Below are 22,622 nucleotides of genomic sequence, written 5' to 3' on the forward strand. Positions count from 1 at the left end.
AATCTTCATGTCCACTGATGACCTTGGATCCAGATACAGAGATTTTAGCAATGGGTATCCAGCCTTTGCCTGTCTGCAGTGCATTCTTTAGAAAGGAAGCGATTAAACCCTGCATTGCTTTCCTCAAGTATCAGGATATCTTTAGGTTGGGACAACTTCAAACAAAAGCCCCACCTCTCAAGAGTAAATACACCTCTCTGGGTGCTCACCTAGTTTACAGCGACATGGCCAAACGAACCAAGAAGGTGGGGATCGTCGGTAAATATGGGACCCGTTATGGTGCCTCCCTTAGGAAAATGGTGAAGAAAATTGAAATCAGCCAGCACGCCAAATACACTTGCTCCTTTTGTGGCAAAACCAAAACCTTTTGAAGCCACCTGACTTCAAGTAGGTAGCTCCCTGTCGGCACAGGCGGTTGAGTGCAGCTCTGTGAAGCTATCCGCAGTCTCTGCAGCACGTGTTCCATCCCAGAGGCTGGGGAGATACCCACATGGTGTGGCAGACCTTGCCTGTCTTGCCCACTGCTCCCCTCAGCAGTGTATTTCCATCGATCTGCCTGTTCTGTTCCCCACTCTGTCTCTGGTAAATCCTCTCACCCCGCCCCACCCCAACACATCTGGCCTGTACCCCGATTCTCGTATAAATAAAAATAAATCTTAAAAAAAAAAAAAAAGATGAAGAGGCGAGCTGTGGGGATCTGGCACTGTGGTTCCTGCATGAAAACAGTGAGTGGTAGTGCCTAGACCTACAACCACCACTTCTGCTGTCACAGTAAAGTCTGCCATCAGAAGACTGAAGGAATTGAAAGACCAGCAGAAATTCTATAATTTGGAACATTGCCAGCCTATAATAAATGGGTTAATTTATGTTAAAAAAAAATAAGTAGGTACATTCTTCCTGTCAGTTACTCCCTGTTCCTACCTACATAAAATAAATTCAACATGTTAACTATGTTTATTGGAACAGTTCTCACAGAGTAAAATCTGTAAGTCCCCACTTTGATTATCTAATAAATACTTTGACTACCACTGACACTTTATTTCTAGTTAACAGGAACCAGTAACATCTCAGGCCCCTTCACTGATAGGAGTCGCACCTGACTTCCTCCCTAATTTGCCTGCAGTGCCCACCTGTCAGCCTTGTATGTCATCTGCATCTGTCTCTGTGATTGTTTGATGTTTGTTGTGTCTTTGTGTGTGACCTCATCAATCAGTCTCACTGAGTGCCCTTTGTATCCAAATAATATTTGTATGTATTTTCCAGCTCATATATGACCTGTGATTCTTTCCCTGTCCTTCCCTGTCTCCCTGTGATTCTGTGTGCTTTTCTTGTTTACCCATCATTGCCTGTGACCTGGTGCTCTCCACTTGTCAGCCTGTGTGTTCTTTACATGGTAATCCACCTCTGTAAAGAAATGATAAGATAGGGCCTCCCCAGTGGCGCAGCAGTTGAGCGCTGGGTTGCGAAGCTGCCCGCAGCCTCTGCAGCACCGGTTCGATCCCCGGCTGCTCCCCGGCCACCAGAGGAGGGTCCCACATGGCGCGCAGACCTCTCCTGCCACCCACTGCTCCCCTCAGCAGTGTACTTCGGTCCTTCTGCCTGCTCTGCTCCCGGCTCTGGTGAATTCTCTCGCCATCCTGTGCTTCTGACTGTACCCAGTGCTTGTATAAATAAATAAATAAATCTTTAAAAAAAAAAAAAAGAAATGATAAGATAACTCTATTGGCATAATGGGAGTTTGTGGGACAGGAAGAACCCATGAGGCTGAGATGGAAAGAGAAAAGAACTAAGTCTAGTCTATAGGGTTCTGTCAACAGATAATGTCTAAAACTGAATAAATCAAGAAATAGCTGGGTCTCCCTGGTGGCACAAGTGGTTAAGCGTCAGCACTATGAAGCAATCTGCAGCCACTGCAGCACAAGTTCCATCCCCATCCAGGGAGGTGACCCACATGGCGCAGCAGACCTCTCCTGACTCACCCACTGCTCCCCTCAGCAGTGTTATTTCAGTCAATTGATCTGTTCTGCTCCCCACTCTGTCTCTGGTGAATCCTCTCACGCACCCCCACCTCTGGCCTGAACCCCAGTTCTTGTATGCAAAAATAAAAGAAATAGCCATAAAAGCATTAAAACTTTGTAAACTCTGTTTCTTTTTTTAAAAAAAGATTTATTTATTTATGCATATAAGAACTGGGGTATAGGCCAGAGGTGTGGGAGTGAGAGGATTCACCAGAGACAGAGTGGGGAACAGAACAGGCAAACTGACTGAAATACACTGCTGAGGGGAGCAGCGCGAGTCAGGAGATGTCTGCTACGCCATGTGGGTAGCTCCCTGGCCAGGGTTTGAACTCATGCTGCAGAGGCTGCAGATAGCTTCATAGGTTGCACCTTAACCCCCTGAGCCATCAGGGAGGCCAAACTCTGTTTCTTTAAACCATATGCATATGTGACTTCAACAACAAACACTCAGATGCACAGAAGTTACCAAAATCCTTGGCTCCTAATTTACTTTCCTTACTGGCCCACACATGACTCTCTTTGATGTAGTCAACATCCACATACCTGTAACACCAACCAACCATTTTCATCACTAATTTATCATTTCTCATGTTCCCCTGCCCATCACACCCACAAAACTAGGTGTTCACTCTCCTGGAAGCTATTTCTACATATAGTGCATTCACATTGACAGCTAGTCTTAAAAATATATTACACAATTTGAGATGTTGCTATCTCTATCAAAAATGGAATCAAACTGTAATGACTTACTTTTTTTTTAAGATTTATTTATGCATACAAGAACTGGGGTACAGGCCAGAGGTCTGGAGGGTAAGAGGAGTCACTAGAGGCAGGGTGGGGAGCAAACAGGCAGATCCACTGAAATACACTGCTGATGGGAACATCTGGTGAGTCAGAAGAGGTCTGCTGTGCCCAGTGGGTCAGCTCCCAAGCCAAGGGATTGAACTCGTGCTGCAGTGGCTACGGATAACTTCATAGTGCTGCATCTTAACCCCTAGCACCACCAGAAAAGCCCTGTAATGACTTACTTTTTTATCCAGTATCATACTCCTCAGGTTCTTCCTTGGGTTCATTGAACATGTCTATTGTTTTTCATGTGTTAATAATATTCCTTTGTATGAATACACAACAATTTTATTGACCTAGTCTCCTACTGCTGGGCATTTTCATATCTCTAGGTGTTGCTGCTATGAATGAAAATGTGATGTTCTTTCTTCTCTGTGCACACACACGAGGCTTCTCTCATGTATACTTAAGAGTGGAAACAGCAGGTCACAGGCTGAGTGGAAACTGGCCCTTACAACTTGCTACCAAACTGACTTCCAAAGCAACAGCTAGGGCCTCCCTGGTGGCGCAAGGGGTCTACTGCACCATGTGGGACCCTCGCCGACAGGCCGGGATCGAACTGGCGCAACCTATGAAGACGCAACCTATGAAGCTGTCCGCAGCCACTGCAGCACGAGTTCGATCCCCGGCCAGGGAGCTACCCAAATGGTGCAGCAGACCTCTCCTGTCTCACCCACTGCTCCCTGCATTAGTGTATTTCAGTCAGTCTGCCTGTTCTGTTCCCCACTCTGTCTCTGGTGAATCCTCTCACCCTGCGGACCTCTGGCCTGCACCCCAGCTCTTGTATGCATACATAAAAATAAACCTTTAAAAAAAAAAAAAGCGACACATTGGGACTTCCCTGGTGGCGCAGGCGGTTGAGCGCAGTGCTGTGAAGCTGTCCGCAGCCTCTGCAGCGCCAGTTTGATCCCGGCCGGCCGGCAAGGGTCCCACATGGTGCGGCAGACCTCTCCTGTCACGCCCGCTGCTCCCCTCAGCAGTGTATTTCATCGGTCTGCCTGTTCTGCTCCCTGCTCTGTCTCTGGTGAGTCCTCTCGCCCTCCCGCGAATCTGGCCTGTACCCCGGTTCTTTTATGAATAAATAAATAAATCTTTAAAAAAAATTTTAAAAATATAAAAAAAAGCAACATATAAAACATACAAATGACTGTCCTAACCTCTTCAACATCTGGTGCTGATGGATTTTTAATTTTTTGCCCATTTAATGAGTATATGTGGTTTCTTTCTGTGATTTCAATTTGAGTTTTGCAGACCATGGATAAGATTACAGGTGTTTTCATGTTTGTATTGGCCGTGTGAATTATTCATATATTTTATCTATTTTTCTATTGGGTTGTCTTTTTTTTATTGATTTGTCAGTGTTCTTTATAGACACAGTCTTATGTTGGTTTGCAGGTACACTTTGAATTAAAAAAACAAAAACAAAAAAATAAGAGAAGGTGGAGAGTGGAATTTAGAGTGAGAACACAGGCTTCCAAACTGGAACCCTGAAGTCAGGGCAGGACTGGGGTGTGTCAGGGTGGCTGACAGGGTCCGTGGCTGGAGACAGACAGACTCCTCTCTTATTCACCATCGGAAGCACTCCATCCCCCAACACTCACACAGGCCCTCGCACAGCATGGAACAATGCCCAAGGAACGTGTGGGGGTAGATGAATGAATGACCAGGTGAATGAATGAAGGCCCAAGCCCTTGGGCAATGTGGTGGCAGAAATGGCCTTTTTTTTTTTAAAAAAAGGATTTATTTATTTATACAAGCACTGGGTACAGTCAGAAGCGTGGGAGGGTGAGAGAATTCACCAGAGCCAGAGCGGGGAGCAGAGCAGGCAGAAGGACCGAAGTACACTGCTGAGGGGAGCAGCGGGCGGCAGGAGAGGTCTGCGCGCCATGTGGGACCCTTGCCGGCCTGCCAGGATTGAACTGGCGCTGCAGAGGCTGTGGGCAGCTTTGCAACCCAGCGCTCAACCGCTGCGCCACCGCCCCCATTGCCATCTGTCCCCACAGAAGTTACAATTGGCCTCACCCAGCAGGGCCAGACCTGCTGTTCAATGTTGGGGCACCTGAGAGGGTGGGGCAGAGCACACACTGAGGCTCAATCTTATCAGTCCAGGAAAGGGCCCCTGCCACTCCTTACCCATGCCTCCCAGGGTCCTCTGCTCCCCTGGTCTCTATCCCCAGTGGATGTGTCCAGGCAACACCCTCATTGGGAGAGGGCTGCAGTGTTGCCACACAGCACCAGAGCCCTGGTTATTCTGTCCAGTTGACCTTGGCCCCAGACCTCATTACTTTAAGTTGCAGAGACCAAGGGGTAAGCAGACAGGCCTGGGGCTTGTCTTTGTAGAGTGGTGGGTGTCTCACCCGGCCTCAGGCACCCCATCTGTAGTATGCAAGGTGTTTCCAGCACTAGCTGTGAGCAAATCCCTGCAGGTAATGTTGCTGCTAATGGCCTCAGCTGGTTTTGTGTGTTTTTGTTTTTGTTTTTTAAAGATTTATTTATTTTCATACAAGAACCGGGGTACAGGCCAGATGCGTGGGAGGGTGAGAGGATTCACCAGGGCCTCCTGGTGAATTCACCAGGGGAACAAAACAGGCAGACTGAGGAAATACACTGCTAGGGGAGCAGCGGGTGAGACAGGAGAGGTCTGCTTCGCCATGTGGGATTCGTGCTGGCTGGCCGGGATAGAACCTGCGCTGCAGAGGCTGCAGACAACTTCACAGTGCAGCACTCAACCGCCTGCGCCACCAGGGAGGCCCCCCCACCACCCCGACTGTTTTTATTTTGCAAATTGGAGAGAAAAATGGGAAGAGCCTCGCCCCTGAATGAAATGTGTACAGTATTATTCACTACAGCATTGTTGGAAATATCAAAAGAAAGGCAACGATCTAAATGCCCATCAACGGGGGACTTGGTTAAATAATTTATGACACAATTCTGCGAACTCTTATGCAACCATTAAAATGAATGGGCTGGATCTCTGGAATGCCCAACTGTCCAAGATATATTAAGTAGCATAAAGAACAGAACTGGGCATAAGGGATGCTGCCATTTGTGTAAAGGAAACAAAAGCATTTGCTTGAAAGGTATACAGAGAGCATATCACTGGAAGAACATATGCAAAATGATCTTTTTTTCTCTAATAAGAAAATTGGGGTGGCTAAGGAATGGGGGTGACATGGAGATGACTTTTCACTAAATTGTTTCCAAAATTTTCAATCATATACATGTGTTGGTTTCTTTACATGAAATTTAACTGAATTTTTTATTTTTAACTGAATTTTTTTTAAAGGATTTTATTTATTTATTTATTTTTACAAGCACTGGGTACAGTCAGAAACACCGGAGGGTGAGAGTATTCACCAGAGCCAGAGCGGGGAACAGAACAGCAGACTGACATACACTGCTGAGGGGAACAGCGGGTGGCAGGAGAGGTCTGCGTGCCATTTGGGACCCTCGCAGGTGGCCGGGGATCGAACCGCGGGCAGCTTCGCAACCCAGCGCTCAACCACTGCGCCATCAGGGAGGCCCTTAAGTGAATTTTTAAATAAGATTTATTTATTTATGCATACAAGAGTTGGGGTGCAGGTCAAAGGTACAAGAGGGAGAAAGGATCCACCAAAGACAGAGTGGGGAGCAGAACAGGCAGACTGACTGAAATAGACTGCTGAGGTGAGCAGCGAAGGAGTCAGGAGAGGTCTGCTGCGCCATGTGGGTCAGCTCCATGATGGGGGATGGAACTTGTGCCGCAGTGGCAAAGGATCCCTCCATAGTGCTAACACTTAACCCCTTGCACCACCAGGAAGGCCCTAACTGAATTTTTCTCCCCGGTGGTGCAGCGGTTGAGTGCTGGGCTGCGAAGCTGCCTGCAGCCTCTGCAGCGCCAGTTGGATCCCTGGCTGCCGGCAAGGGTCCCACATGGTACGACAGACCTCTCCTGTCGTGCCCGCTGCTGCCCTCAGCAGTGTATTTCGTCAGTCTGCCTGTTCTGCTCCCCGCTCTGGCTCTGGTGAATTCTCTCACCCTCCTGTGCTTCAGACTGTACCCAGTGCTTGTATAAATAAACAAATAAATCTTTTTTTTAAAAAAGATTTATTTATTTATGCATACAAGCACTGGGGTACAGGCTAGGGGTGTGGGGGTAAGAGGATTCATTGCTGAAGGGAGCAGCAGGCAAGACAGGAGAGGTCTGCAGCACCATGTGGGTAGCTCCCTGGCCTGGGATTGAACTTGTGCTGCAGTGGCTGCTGATAGCTTCATAGTGCTGAGACTTTACTCCTTGCACCACCAGGGAGAGCCCATTCTAACTGAATTTTTTAAATGGCAGTCAGAAACTTTGGGATCTCAAGGAGCTGTGAACTTCCTGTTCTATTGCAGAAAGAAGCTTCTAGAAGTTCACTGCTGCTCACGTTCCTCTTCTGACCAAACACTTTAATGGCTCCACACTCAACCAATTAAATCTAAACTCTGGGGAGTCAGACCCAGGCATTAGTATTTTTTTAATTCATCAAGTGACTCTAATGGACAGCTCAAGTGGAAAGCCACTGCGATGGAGCAGCACCGGCTGAACCTACCTTGCACTCACGGAAATGTTCTGCATCTGCATTTCTGAGGCAGTACCCATTAGTCAACACAGGCTACCCAGCTGAAAATGTGGCTAGTCCGACCAAGGAATTGAATATTTAATTTTCTTTTAAATTGTCAGTCAAAATTTCATTAACATTTAAAAGTCACATATGTTGGACAGTATGGCTTTAGAGAATGAATCCAATGATTTCATTTGTTTTTAAAATGCAGAACCCTATTTTTTTAAAAAGATTTATTTATGCATACAAGAACCAGGGTACAGGCTGGAGGTACAGAGTGGGGGGGCGGGAAGGGTGAGAGGAGACCAGAGACAGAGTAGGAAACAGAATAGGCAGACTGACTGAAATACACTGCTGAGGGGAGCAGCGGGTGAGACAGGAGAGGTCTGCTGCACCATGTGGGTAGCTCCCTGGCTGGCCAGGGATCGAACTTGTGCTGCAGAGGCTGAGGATGGCTTCACAGTGCTGTACTTAACCCTTTGCATCACCAGGGAGGCCCACAATACCCTCCTTTCGAAAAATATTTTATTATGAAGGTTATGCATAGAGATATTACGAAACTAAGTATTTTTCAGAAAAATAGCTAATAGAATTATATTATACTAACAGCTAACATAATAGTCTATAGGACCTATATGTGCAGGTACTGTTGTAAGCTTCTCCCTATGTCATAGCTATTAACTGATATAGCAGGTAAATCAGTCTTACAGATGAGAAAACTAAGGCACAGAAAAGCTGAACAACTTGCGGCAGGTCACACAGGCAGTAAGTGTTGGACTTAGGACTCAAACCCAAGTAAAGTGGCTCCCAAGCCCATGCCAACCACCCTTACCACTGCAGTGTGCCAGCTTTATCAGGGCCGAATGCGCACACCTTAGAAGCACGCCAAAAAAAAAGCCCATTTTCTCAAACTAAATATTACTCAGAATCTAACAATAAATACAGTGATAACCACTTTTATCAAGCACTTACTATGTTCCAAGTCCTAATGTATTAAATACATTAATTTATTCAATCCTCATCATCATCCATTGATCTGACATGGAAACTGAGACTCAGAATCACAGATATACTAAACCCCCAACACTATGACAGTTGAGTTGATGAGTTGATTCTGGAACTTCTTAGCTCCCATCTACATAGGTGAATAATAAATGTCCTTAGACTTCAAAACAACAACAAAATATGAAACCGAGACTCAGGGCAGTTCTCCTGCAGTGACCCAGCAAGTCAGTGGTGAAGCAGGTACTTAGATTCCCTTAGCTCTTATCCACGGCTGCTTTTTAATTTCGGGTAGCACTCATGGGAGGGGGCAATGGGGAGGTTGTTTTGAGAACTCCTAGCCTAATCGAACCATTGTCCACTACGTTTTCCAGAGAGGGAAGCAGGGTGGCGAGGTGGCACCAGGAGTAGGTCACACAGTGCTGGATATTCGCTGGAGTCAGAGCCAACCCCCTGGACTCTCAGTTAAAGTTAAGACTCTCAGAAGTTAAAGGGAAGGACCTCCCCGGTGGCGCAGCGGTTGAGCGCTGGGTTGCGAAGCTGCCCGCACCCTTTGCGGCGCTGGTTCGATCCCCGGCTGCTCCCCGGCCACCGGAGGAGGGTCCCACATGGTGCGCAGACCTCTCCTGCCGCCCGCTGCTCCCCTCAGCAGTGTACTTCGGTCCTTCTGCCTGCTCTGCTCCCCGCTCTGGCTCTGGTGAATTCTCTCACCCTCCCGCGCTTCTGACTGTACCCAGTGCATGTATAAACAAATAAAATAAATAAATAAATAAACATGCCTCTATTAAAAAAAAAAAAAGTTAAAGGGAAGGGAGTTGACATGTCCTTGGAACCCAATGAGCCGTTGAGGCACTGGTGCTTTCATACAAATTATCTCCTTTACACTTCATGATCATCCCATAAGGTAGCTATTTCATTCCCATTTTACAGTGAAAGAAACTTTTATGCTCATAAATTCTGGTTAAGTCATTTGCTGAAAGCCAGTAAGAGGCCAGCGAGATTCAAGCCCACATCTCTTGACATGGAAACCCAGGCTGTTCCCACTACACCTTGTCACTCCTCCCTTCCAAGGCTGTATCAACCCCTCCTTCCTGATAGGACTGGAAATAAGTCCACCACCCTCTCCCCTGACCTTACTCCTTCAGAGACTGGTTTCAGAATCCTAGAGCCAGGGTTAATACCTGCACCCACGAGTCCTCTCTGCTTTGAGATCCCAGATCCCTTGACCTCTGTCTTGTCCAATAATTTTCACACACCTGTGGAATTCCACACCAGCCAGCATCAACAGAACAATTTCACAGAGAATCTGTGAATTGATTTCAAGCTGACTGGCAGACTGACCAGTTTGTTTCAGCACCTAACTATTCAAATGGTAGTTCAAAGCAGCAACAGCAGCACCTTAGAGCCTGTTAGCAATGCAGACTCCCTAAACCCCCTGAATTAGAATCTGCTTTTTAAGAGGATTCCCAGGTGATTTGCTTGCACATCAAAGTCTGCAAAGCCCTAAGCTAGATCTGAATCCCAGGGGAAGCAGGCTCATGCAGACCATGTAACTGACCCTCTGTGGTTCTTGGCTTGGTTGTTAGGGGCAGCTGTGAGTTAGTTGATGATGTTATTGAAAGGAGAACTTGGATATTAAATTGCAACCAAGGCCTGGGAGAGCATTGCAACAAAGGGAACTGAGGTTGTTTTATTGCCATCAGCATCTGCATGGTGGACCAAATGACAGGCCCAAGAGATTTGTTGCAAAAAAAATTTAGAAGCTTTATTGCCACCTCTAAACAGGCTATTATAATGCAACAAAGTGGAGTAATGGATTAAGACTCTTGATTTTAACTAAATTGGAGCTTGTTAAATTGGAAAATAGTTTAATTGTTTTTAAAGATTTATTTATTTATACAAGAACTAGGGTACAGGTCAGAGGTGCCAATGGGTGAGAGAATTCACCAGAGACAGAGCAGGGAACAGAACAGGCAGACTGACTGAAATACACTGTTGAGGGGAGCAGCGGGCGAGGCAGGAGAGGTCTGCCATGCCATGTGGGTTTCTCCCTGGCCGGCCAGGAATCAAACCTGTGCTGCAGAGGCTGCGGACAGCTTCACATTGAGGCGCTCAACTCGCTGCACCACCAGGGAAGCCTGGAATATAGTTTTAAAATATGATTGTTGCACTACAAGTGTGCTTATTTCTAACACCAGTCTGGACACTCAAAGGAAACCTAGTTTGATACTGAATTTACCAAAACATCTTTAAAAATCAGTGACAAGATTCTCTCCCAAAGACAAAGAAAAGCATGAGCCTGACAGAATTTGGACTATTACATTGCATTTCAAACTGGAATGCATCTTAGAGTAAACACCAACTGGAATCTAGTTGCTCTGTTGCAACAAGTTTGGATTTGCTATTGAAACAAATCGACAAGTCTGTGGCTGAGGGCTTGCATGGCTCTTTTATTACAACAGGACCTTGCAGAGTGCCCCACTGTGCCAGCAACGTGGGGCCTGGAGTGCCTGTGGACTGGACCAGAGGGACTCCTATCACAAGGGGGAATTATGTCCAGAGGCCACACTGTAATAAAGGCAAAACTTGTGAAATGCATTGCCACAGACATAAGGACAGCAACTGATAGGAAGCACAATGGGGAAACTACACGCCCTTGGCTAATGATAAGCAGATGCTTGTGCCTCTAATGCTGGCAGGGCAGTGATGTTATCCCATTTACTGTTGAGGAAACTGAGGCTCAGAGAAGTTCAGGGGGTTGCCCAAGTTCTCATGACTGGTGAACAGCAAGGTAGGATGTGGACCTGAAGCCTTTTGGCTAGATCCTGCGAGTATATGCTTTACTGTAAGATCAGAAACGGAGGGAGAAAACATGCATATTTTACTTATTTTGATGTAAAAATAGAAGGACCTGGATCCAAATCTTATTTCTAAGCGACCATTGGTGTCTGGAATTTGGACAAATGCAAAGCAAATCAAAGATACAACTGTAGTAAAGTCTTGCTTGGCTTAACGGGAAACACCTGAGTTCAAGTTTTGGTTTTTATCACTTCTCAGGATATAACCTAAGCTCAAATGTAATCTCTCAGAATCCGGAAGATAAAAAAAAATCACAATCTTTCAGACTCAGTTCAAAGTCATCACCTTTGTGAAGCCTTCCCAGATTGTAACTTTCCTCCCAAGAGAAATGGCGCCTGGTTTCCTAGTCTCCGCTGCTCACTGATGGTTTTGGATTTATTGGCATTCTACTGTCTTTCCTAAGTAGAACGAAGGCCATCTCGGTGGGCTCAGATGAGCTTGGCTAGCTGAGCCCAGCTTTCTTTGGCCAGGAAGTAGCACAGAGAACCAAGAGCTAGCTACCACACCTGGCACGTGGCCACTGTGTGCCACGGCCCCTCGGACACCTCCTGGCTCTCTAACTCGAGCCTTTCCTCCTAGACAAAGGCCGTCGTAAGGGCACAGATCCCGGACGTTTCGGGGGCCACCCCAGACTGCCAGCCCGTCGAGGCCCAGGGCGGCCCTCCGACGCCGTGCCCTCCTCTCACCCGGGTGCCCCGAACGCCGACCTGCGCTCACGCGCCGAGCACGCGCTGGTAGACTGGGATGGAGCAGAGGGCAGGGGACACGGCGCGTGGACGCGCCACCGGGCCGCGCTGAGGTCGCGGCGGTGAGCGCCCCGCGGGGCCGGGGGAGGGGCGCCAGGCCGCTCCGTCCAGCCGGGCGCCAGCTCCCCCCGGGCGGGCGGGCGGGTGGGCACCCACCGACAGCGGGCACACAAAGCCTGCTCGGCGTGCTCGGCGATCGGCTCCTCACGCCTGCCTCGCCGCTCGCCGCCAGGCGGCTCCAGGTTGGGCGTCGGGCAGTGGCAGGCACGGGGCGTCCAGAAGCTGCGCGCATCAAACCGCCGCGGGAGGGAGCGCGGAGGGGGAGGAGGACGAGTGGGGAAAGGAGGAGGGAGTCGGGAGGAGGAGTGGGGACCGGGCGGGGGGTGGAGGAAGAGGCCTCGCGCAGAGGAGGGAGCAATTGAATTTCAAACACAAACAACTGCACGAGCGCGCACCCACCGCGCCGGAGCTTTGCCCCCGACTCGCGCCCGCCCCGTCCGTGCGGCGCGCGGGCGGAGACGCCGTGGCCGCGCGGGAGCCCGGGCCGGGGGCCGCCATCGAGGCGGGGGCCGCGCGAGGGCCGGAGCGGAGCGGCGCCGCCACCGCCGCACGCGCAAACTTGGGCTCGCGCTTCCCGGCCCGGCGCGGAGCCCGGGGCGCCCGGAGTCCCGCCATGTCGCGATCCAACCGGCAGAAGGAGTACAAATGCGGGGACCTGGTGTTCGCCAAGATGAAGGGCTACCCACACTGGCCGGCCCGGGTGAGCTGCGGGGCCCGCCGCCCCCTACCCCCTTCCGGGCTTGGGTTGCATAACACCCGGCGGGGCACGAGCGCCTCGCGCGGAGGGGGTGGCCGGGCGGGGGGCGTCCGGGGCGCCGACTCTTCCCGAGCGCCTCTGAGCCCACCCGCCAGTTATATAATGGTGGGGGCGGGGGAACACCTGGCGAGTTCGGCGTCCGCGCGGCGTGGGGATCCGGGGCGCGGGGCACTTCCCGGCCCCCGGCTCCGCGTGCTCAGTTCCGCCCCCAGCCCCCACCGTCCCGGCGGTTTCGGGTGCGCAGCCCAGATTGGGGCCCCTCATGGAACTCCTCCCACCCACCCCAGGCGCTCCCGCCGCCCTCTCTCTTGTGGAACCCCCTTGGAGACCCCCGGTCTCCTCACTGATGGTTGCCCCGGGATCAAAACTCCCCTTCCAGGATTAAATGGTTAAGGAGGATACCATCCCAGAAAGGGATAGACGGAGGCGGAGTTCGCTGTAGAAAACTTTTGGTTTGGGGCGTCTTAAGAGGTCTGAAGTTGGGAGGGTCGAGGAGTGGTTGGGGGTGGTGTAAGAGGGGATCTACCTGGCTCGGAAAGAAATGGACCGCCGGGACCCTTCACTCCTCAGCGTCACAAAAATACACCTCCATATGCTGTACACGCAAATTTGGGGCTGAGGGCAGCTAGGGCCCCTGCGGGCTTGGGAAGTGCAGTCCACACTGCGCTTTAGTGGAGGTGGGGGGAGCCCGAGTTGCTTCCCCCTCCCAATAAGCCTCTCCCGCCAGAATGGCCCAGTCAGCCATGTGGTTGATTCTGCCCGCCAATGTGAGGGCCTTTCTCCCCCCCCTCCCCCTTCTAGCACCTGGCCAGGTGGGAGGGTGGAGCCTGAAAGCCAGCCTGGTGTGTTCATCATGTTTCCCCTAAGGACCGAGGGGAAGTAAGGGGGAAAGGAGGTTAGGGATGTCACCTGGGCCAGTGCAGAGTTGGTGGAGAGAGGCCTTAGGTACGTAGGTTGTGGGCATGACTCAGTGCCTAGTGCCCAACTCCTGTAGAATGAGATCTTGGGTCAGAGACTAGTGCAGGGAGCATTCTTCTGGACTAGGGGGCTAAGTGCAGAACTACCTTCTGGCTGTGGGTTGATGTTCTGACTACAGCCTGTGACTCTTCATCTGGCCCAGACCTTGCTCTGAGTTTAGGAAGTTGCCCCAGGTTCGCTTGGGGTAGGGTGCCAGGCCAACTTTGGGGCCGCTCTGAGAAAACTCCGGAGACCCTTTCTCACTCTGTACCCTCTCCTGAGATGTGTGCCTAATCTCATAAGCCTTGAGCTCCCTGTTCCCTGAACCTTCTAGAAGCCTAAAACTGTGGGCTAGTAGTGAAGTACAGAAATTGGGACTCTCCCACTTTCTAGGACCTCTTAGGGAAGGGGGTGGGCACAGCATTGTGAGGAGGCAGCCGCAGGACATCTTGTGTGTGGTGTGTGAACACTTGTGTACTTTACCCTGAGCTTTTGATCCAACTGACTTCTTCGCTCAAATGCCAAGGCCCTGGTGGTCAGGGCAAGAACTGAACCCAGGTCTCTACGGCTCCCACCTCCTAGGGGCAGGACAAAGTCCAGTGGCTGTGCTAAGCCCTGGGGAGGGGGCACAGCAGGAATGTGGTCTACAGAGAACCCCATTTGGATCAGGGAAGAGAGAAAAGGGCATACACACAGATGGGCCACATTGACCCCTGTGAGAAAGACCTTCAGGATTCTGGTGGCATTTGTAGTGAGGGCACTGCCTGGAACTGGATGCCATCCATTTCTTCTCTTCACCTTGGGGTTCCAGGCCAGAAGGATGGCACGGGGAGGCTTAGTCTTCCTCTGTTGAGGCCTGTACCTTTTAGATAAAAGTTAGAGTTGGGGGAGGAACATTAGACTGGATCCCTAAAAGATAGGACTCCACCCTCTGCTTGTGCCCTGGCTCTTGATTAAGACAATTAAGGGGAAGGATACACCCAAGGCTGTTGTCTTCCAGATACTTCCACCCCTTGAATGCCAGAGGTACTGATAAATCTATCTCCTCACCATCCCTGGATGCTGTCACGGCCTCAGTGACAGCACATAAAAGAACCTGGCCCTTCCTGAGATGGAAGAGTTGGGGCCCTCACTGACTGCTTAGTCTAGTAGGCAGCCAGAATCCTCATTTTGGAAGGCCCCAGTGTGGATCTGCCCCTTCTCAGCCCCTACTTCTGGGGTGGATGGATGACTCCGGGTGAGACTAGAGATCTTGCCCCAGGGGCCATGTGGTAGGCCAGACCCCCTTCAAAAATGGGGTGACTCCATCTTAATCTCCTGTCCCTTTTCCTCCAGCCTGACTTCCTAGGGGAATCTCCAAGTACCTAACGATTAACCTCCAGGACTTAGGGATTCCCCCCCCCCCCAAGGTTCCTTCCTCCTTTCTCTACTTCCTGTTTCACAATCCCAGAAAACCTGAGCAGCCAGAGGGCCTCACCCATCTTTCCTCCCTCTGGCCCTCCCCTTCGCTTTTCTGCCTCTTGGGCTTGCCACACTTTTCCCTGGGCCCCAACTGTCTCCTGCCCCAGATTTTCTGGTTCCTGGGTCAGGTCGGGCCTGGGCCCTGGGTGTGGTGATCAGAAAAACCCTGACTGGCAGTCAGAATGGACTCGGCCTTCTCTGCTGTCACTCCATGAACTGGGCAGGAGACCCAGGCCTGGATTTGGGTGGGGGAGAGGTGTTCTGCCTGGAAGTTTCTAATTCCTTAGAGGTTGACCTCAGAGGATTTGTGGGGTGGGGAAGGGGGAGGGATGGGTTTTCATGTGCTCAGGCAAATGCAGAAGGACAGGGATGGGATTAGATGGGACCCCAGCCTAGAAGTAACTTGCTAGGATTCCTAGAATGACTGTGGCCAGTGGAGGGGGTTTAGTGGGGTCCCCAACAGTCATCTGGCCCCACCCTGACCCATTTAGCCTTGGCTCACTTGTTCTGAGTCACAGCCTGGATATAAAGGCACCGCCTGGGAGACACATGTCTATTGAGGGTACAGGCCTCCCCTGAGACTGCATATCTCTCCATGGAGGAAAAGCCACCCTCCCCTTCTAAATGCAAGACAAGACATTTCTTTGTGTCCTGGAGGATAGAGGGTCCACTGCAGGAGGGCTTTTCCCTTTCCTTTTTGGGTGGGAGGTTGGAAATTGCATTAAGTGAAGAGAGCACACCTCCTGGCCCTTCCCCCACATGTGCCTACACTCAAGGTGTGAGGTGGAGGTGGGGCAGCCCATTTGGGGTAGGTGCCCATAGGCCCAGGCCCCTGCCCGCTCTCCTTCCTCTGGACCCACCCTTTACTTGGCTTCAAGTCAGCAGGGCAGGCGTATCTGGTGTGTCTTGTTCTGTCTATTTTTAATTCCCATCCATCTTTTTGTTTCTTCCCCACCCCTGAGGCTGGTCGACTGGTGGTCTCCTGGGTCCCCTGTCACATCGTTCTGCTACCTCTGAGGTGCTTTCTGCTGTAAAGAGGGTAGCTGCTTTGCTTGAGAGAACTTCCTGGCTCCTCATTTCTGACTCTTCTCACATCCCACCCTCCTTCCTGAGCCTCGGTTTGCCCCTCTTCCTCACACATTTCCTACATCTGTTAAAGCCCTGGCTCAGGTGTAGGTTCTGAGAAAGCAGCACTCAAAGTACCTTAATGCAGGCACAGCTGGAGACCCTTAGATCTCCACCCACTCCTGGTTCTCAGAGATCCTCTGAGTAGAGGCCTAGGGAAGAGCTTTGCTATTATTGTACTAGGCCTGCCTCCTGGGATCTCTAAGCCCTGGAGGCTCTTATTTTGTTTTTTGCTTCCCCCTCTGAGAGGAGGGTGGGGACCTAGCTGGTAACAGGACCCAGGTGTCCTGACCGATCACTGGCTCCTCCCCACCCCACATCTAGCTTCCAGAGACGGGCCCGTCTAGTCCTAGCTAGGTTTCAGGCACAGCCAGGGACCCAGGTGCCAGACTCCAGGCTTGGGGGTGGGGTGTGTGTTAGTGTCCCCTCCTCCTCAATCCGGAGAGAGGGCCTGGGGGGAGGGGTGGTCACATTCCTGGTTGCTGAATGGCCTCGGGGGGCGGGGCTGGGTTGTCATGGCGATGGGGAACGTGTTTGTGGGGGGAGCCACGTGCCTTTCCACCCCCTGCTCTCACACCCCAATGTCTCCTGGTAGTGGGGAGGGCCCAATTTGTGCCGGGGGGGAGGGGCCGGACCTCTGTCCCCAGAGGCCACGGGGGCAGGGGGGAGGTGCCCGGGAGCCTTAAGACACCATGCCTGGAGCAAGATGCCCCTCAGATTCGTGCCCAGGGACCCACCCCCTGTCCTCTCTGTGTCTCAGCTCATTTTCATCCACCCAGCCTCCCTGGCTCCCAGACCATCCCCCCACCTCCCCCAGTTAGGCATTCTGTCCCAGTCCCTGTGTGTTAATCACTGCCTTGGCTTGTCTGTCTCTTCCCTATCTGCGTCTGGGGCCCCAGTCAACATGGCCACCTGGCCTCTGTCCGGCGGGAAGCCAGGCCGCTGGGGCTGCTGCAAGTGTTGCTGGGAGTTGTAGTTGCCGGCCCACGCCCTGCCCCTCCCCCAGCTCAGCTTGGCCTGGGCTTCCAGGGCCTGATCTGAAAGAGTCTGGCTGGGCCACTGCTTCTCAGTTCCCTGACCTCAGACTTCTGTACCTTCACTGCAGCACTCAGTATGCCCCCAGGAGTGTGGAGCAGGGGTCCAGTCTTGAGATCTGCCTCCAGAGACCTGCCCCAGACTAACTTGCCATGTCATTTTGGACAAATTACTTTTCTGGGCCTCAGTTTTCTCTTGTATAAAATGAGAGTTTGACTACTTCAGGTGGCTTTCATAGTGTTCCCCAGAAGCCTTTGGAGGCTGCTACTGGGAGGGAGGGTGTTGAATAGGCAGCCCCTTGTCCTCACCCCTCTCCCCTTCACCCAGATCAGACTGCTTTTGTCATTGTGTGCTTAGTACTAGGGTGTGTGCTGTGGATAAAAACAGACCCGGTCTCTGATCTCAGGGTAGGTGTAGCCCAAACAGTCCACTAGACATTAATCTGGTGATAATATGAGTGGCTGTAAAAGTACAGCTGTGAAAAGCCCTGTGAAGGACATGTGGTAAGAGAGAGTTATCTGGGAAGCTGACCCAGTGGAAAGAGATGACAGAACTTGCTAGAAGTGATGGGCTGAGGTTGGAAGACAGCTGACCAGCAGTTACTGAGTATGGGAGACTGAGTGGTCACTGTGGCCAGAGCAGGAGGCAGAAGGACAGTGTAGTGGGGGAGAGCAGGCATGACATGAGAGGCATGACATGACAGGTGATGGTCATTTGATCCTCCCAACTCTGTGACTTCAATAAGGTACTACAGTTATCCCCATTTAACAGATGAGGAAATCAAGGCAGAGAGAGGTTTGGTAAGTTGCCCATTGGTGGCAGTATTGGGATTCAGACTGACGTTATGGAGAAGAGGTGAGTGGGTGGGCTTTCAAGGCGTGAAAAGCCATTGAAAAGTCCTAAGTGAGGGAGTGAAAAGCTCAGGTCACCATTTTGAGAGGCCATCCTTGGCTGCAGCTGGAAGTGAGGCAAAAATGGACCTGGAGAGGAGCTAGAGGCAGCCATTTAGTTCAGGCAAGAGTGACCAAAAGGTGACAGTGTTCTGGTCAGAGTGATTGCAAAGAATGGAGCTTCATGGAGAGCATCTGAAAGTGTGGGAAGGCAGAATAGGTGTATTTGTTTTGTGAGGGAGAGGGAGTGACGCCAGTGTTTCCTCAGTCTTTCATGTCTGACTTTGAACAGTCTTTCACTGCTAAACATAAATGGTTTCCAAACTACCTCGGTGATCTTCTGGGTCCCTCTCAGTCAGACTATACACATGTACCCTAGACATTGGTCTCCTGCCCTAAATTGGTGATTTCAGGACTACAGCTTATGCTCACTTTTGCATCTTTCTCTCAGATTGACGAGATGCCTGAGGCTGCAGTGAAGTCAACAGCCAATAAATACCAAGTCTTTTTCTTTGGGACACATGAGACGTGAGTGAGGGGCCAGCTGGTGGGCACAGGCAGGGTGGGCCATGGGAGGACCACTTTGGGAAAAGAGAGGTGGTAAGGCACCACCAACCCCTCCCCCCGCAGTTGGGCTGTGCAGCTCAGAGGCAGCAGGGGCTCGAGAGCACAGTCTCCCATCTCTCACCAGGGCATTCCTGGGCCCCAAAGACCTCTTCCCTTACGAGGAGTCCAAGGAGAAATTTGGCAAGCCCAACAAGAGGAAAGGGTTCAGCGAGGGGCTGTGGGAGATCGAGAACAACCCTACCGTCAAGGCTTCTGGCTACCAGGTGAGCAGCCTTCTGCCCCCAAAGACCCCTGGAAAGCAGGTGTGGCTGTAGGCTCCGGGAGCCTGGGCCCACACACAATGCCAAAGCTTTCAGAGTAGAAGTTCAGGGACTTGGGGAGGGGGGGGGGGGAGGGGGTGTGTGTGAGGGAGGCTTCCTGAAAGAGGGATGAGTTTGCGGGTGTGATGTAGTCATAGTTAGGGGCAACTATTAGCAGCCTGGGGGGCCAGAAAGGATGGAGGCGGTAAGTGGGACAGGCCTTCCTTCTTTGGGCTTAGTATGAGGATCAGCCATGGCCTCAACTTTTTCCACAAAGGCTTCCAGGAGGAGAGGTGCTGTGAGCCGGGCAGGATGAGGCGGGAGGGTGGGGGGCGGGGGTTGGCGGGGAAAGGGTCCCATGCTCCCTTTGGGGAGAAGTTGACCCGAGGTTTTGCCTCCTGCTCCAGCCCTCCCCCCTCCTGCACAGAGCCCTGCCTGCCCGGCCAGTGGGTTTACCCTGGGGCTAATCCGACAGAGGTGGGTCTCAAATCACTTGTGAGACTGGGCACCTGGGTGGGGGCGGGGGTGAGGTGGGAGAAGGAAGGAGTGAGTGGCTGAGGGAGGGGCTGGGAGGGGCCCAGCGTGGCAGGCACTGGTGCCACTCAACCCCTGCCATCTCTGCTGCAGTCCTCTCAGAAAAAGAGCCTTGTGGAAGAGCCTGAGCCTGAGCCTGAAGCCACAGAGGGCGACGGGGATAAGAAGGGGAATGCGGAGGGGAGCAGTGACGAGGAAGGAAAGCTGGTCATTGATGAGCCAACCAAGGAGAAGAATGAGAAGGGGGCGCTAAAGAGGAGAGCGGGGGACCTGCTGGAGGTAACTGTCTTACCTGGGGTGCAGGAGCTGGGTACCCAGGCTCGGGAGGGACAGTTCCCACCTCTTCAGGGTGTCCCCAGTCTGAAAGACCCAGCCCCTGGAGTTGGGGAACCCCCTGCTAAGAAGTTGGAATGCAGAGGACATTTCAGCTAGCAGAAGGCTGGGAAGGATATGGGTATGCCCAGGGGGTAGAGCTGGGGAGCTATAGGGGGTCGTTTGGGGTCCTCCCTTTCCAGCCTCAGCCCACCTCATGTCTGCCAACGTCTAGGACTCTCCCAAACGTCCCAAGGAGGCAGAAGACCCTGAAGCAGAGGAGAAGGAGGTGGCCACCTTGGAGGGCGAGAGGCCCCTCCCTGTGGAGGTGGAGAAGAACAGCACCCCCTCTGAGCCTGGCTCTGGCCGGGGTCCCTCTCAGGAGGAAGAAGAGGAGGAAGAGGAAGAAGAGGCTGCCAAGGAAGATGCTGAGGCCCCAGGCATCAGAGATCATGAGAGGTGAGTCAGCCCCCGTGCTGGGAGGGCTCAGCCACTTGTGAAGAGGATGAGGAGGGCCTACAGGTCAGCCTCTTCTGGGGACAGGGTGGGCTCCCAGGAGACCACACCATTAACCCTTCTCCCCTCCAACCTCCTCTGCAGCCTGTAGCCACCAATGTTTCAAGAGGAGCCCCCATCCCGTTCCTGCTGCTGTCTGGGTGCTACTGGGGAAACTGGCCATGGCCTGCAAACTGGGAACCCCTTCCCTACCCCAGCCCACTTTCCTCTTCCACTCACTCTCCCCCTTCCAAATCCATCCCCTGGAGATAGACCTGGATGGGGCCAGCTACCTGGCCCTCATCTCCATGTCCCCATGCCCCTGTGATCTGAGTCAGGGCCATGTCTTCTGCGCCATGGGATGAGATGGGACTATTGTGTCTCTCCTGGCTTGGAGCTATTTTCCAGAAGCCAGCTGTTTGACCCCCTGACAACTCTCTTCCCCTTACCCAGGTATTCGGAACCTCTGGGTGGGTTGGAATCCAGGTAGGAGTGGAAGGGGGATGGCGGTTAAACAGCAGGGTGGATTCATGGGGCCTGGAAGGGGCAATCCTCAAATTGGGGTTGGAGGGTAGTATCTTGAGCTCCTATTCCTTCCTCCCACACCTGTTACCCCAACTGCCTAGATTCAGGGAAAATGGAACAACTTATGAGGGAGGAGCTCCCTTCCATAAATCTTGGATGATTGACAACACCCATTCTTCCTTTTGATGACTCCAGGAGTTCTGGGAATTGTAGTTTATCATCATGAGATTTTGGAACTTCCAAGTTGTTTGGGCCAAGGACCTGCTATCTGAAGGGTTGACTTCACCCAGCGCAGGTGGGAGTGTTGAGTAACTGTCCCCCTTTAGATCACTGGCCAGAGATGGAATGCCCTGGGGAGATTCCTAACTGCCCCTCTACCCCTCCCCACAGTGCTCAAGGCCAGCTTGCAGTCACATGTCACCCAGACGTAAAAGAAAAGACACATTTTTTAGGAAATGTTTTTAATAAAAGAAAATTACAAAAAAAAAATTTTAAAGACCCCCCCCATCCCTTCTTGTGCCCCGACTCTGCTCCTTTATTCCCCACTGTTGCCCCCATTTCTGAGGTGCACTGGGAGGCTCCTCTTCTGTTTGGGGCTTGATGACTTTTCATTTTGTAGCTGGGGCTTTGGTGTTCTTTCCGGTGTCATTTCCCATCCACATACCCTCTCCTGGTCCCTTCAGTGTTGTCACCAGATTCAATTTGTAACCCACTGAGAGGACAGGGAAATAAGTGCCCTCCCCCAACCTTTTTCTGGTGGCCATCATACCTCTCTTCTGTCTCTTGTCTCTCTCACCCTTGCCCCTCTCCCTTGGGCTCTCATGAAAATTGCTGACTGTAGCTTTGGAAGTTTAGCTCTGAGAACCGTAGAAGATTTCAGTTCTAGGAAAATAAAACCCGTTGATTACTACATTGGATTCTGACTGATTCTTGGCTGGAGGGAGGGGTGTTGGTTAACTGAAAATGGGGGAGTGGGGTATAAAATGATTTCCCCATCAACTTCTCAGATTGAGGTACAGGAGGCCAGCCAAGGCTGTTAGAAATCGCCAAAGCTCCCTTAGAGTGCAGTCACAGAGCAGACTACACCCTTCATTCTTTTTCTCCTGCCCACACACTATTTAATACAGCCTCCAGCATAAGCATGTGGGAAAGTGTTTTTTTAATAAAAAGCTGGCCACGAAGTTGGGTGTGAGAGGGTGCAGTATCAGCCACAGCCACCATGGCCATGGAAACGGGGTATTTGGGCTGGCTGTAGAAACAACTTTAACCCCCAAAGCTCAAAGGTACAGATACCCCTCACTGTTAACTGGAGAGCAGGGCAAGGGGAGGCTGACAGGGTGCAGTCCTCCCAGTACTCCGAAGTGTTGGATTGGATCTTTCGGGTTCCTTCCAGGTCTGACATTTTGTGACTAGATCCTTGACTGCCACTGGCAGGGCACACGTTTTATCCCCTCTGGAAGACGTGACAACTTCTTGATAAGCTTTGGCCCCCTCCAGTGGAGAGTGTAGGCGGAGAGGGCGCGGGATGTAGACTCGTCGGGAAAGGGAGGCTCA

General features: G+C 51.6%; 1 protein-coding gene and 1 pseudogene across 1 annotated transcript; both read left to right on the top strand.

Moving 5' to 3' along the window:
- The first annotated feature begins 224 nt into the window (after positions 1 to 224).
- LOC129145191 (60S ribosomal protein L37a-like) lies at positions 225 to 12,117 on the top strand (annotated as a pseudogene).
- A 297-nt stretch (positions 12,118 to 12,414) lies between these two features.
- Positions 12,415 to 22,001, top strand: HDGF (heparin binding growth factor). Its single transcript, XM_037501184.2, has 6 exons — positions 12,415 to 12,811; positions 18,788 to 18,864; positions 19,028 to 19,166; positions 19,830 to 20,015; positions 20,284 to 20,507; positions 20,649 to 22,001. Exons 1-6 carry the CDS (start codon positions 12,725 to 12,727, stop codon positions 20,653 to 20,655), a joined length of 720 nt encoding a protein of 239 aa, XP_037357081.1. The 5' UTR covers positions 12,415 to 12,724; the 3' UTR covers positions 20,656 to 22,001.
- The last annotated feature ends 621 nt before the right edge of the window (positions 22,002 to 22,622 follow it).

The sequence above is a fragment of the Talpa occidentalis genome, unplaced genomic scaffold (genome assembly GCF_014898055.3).
Source record: "Talpa occidentalis isolate TD23 unplaced genomic scaffold, MPIMG_talOcc4v2.1 talOcc4.9, whole genome shotgun sequence".
NCBI classification, from domain to species: Eukaryota; Metazoa; Chordata; class Mammalia; order Eulipotyphla; family Talpidae; genus Talpa; species Talpa occidentalis.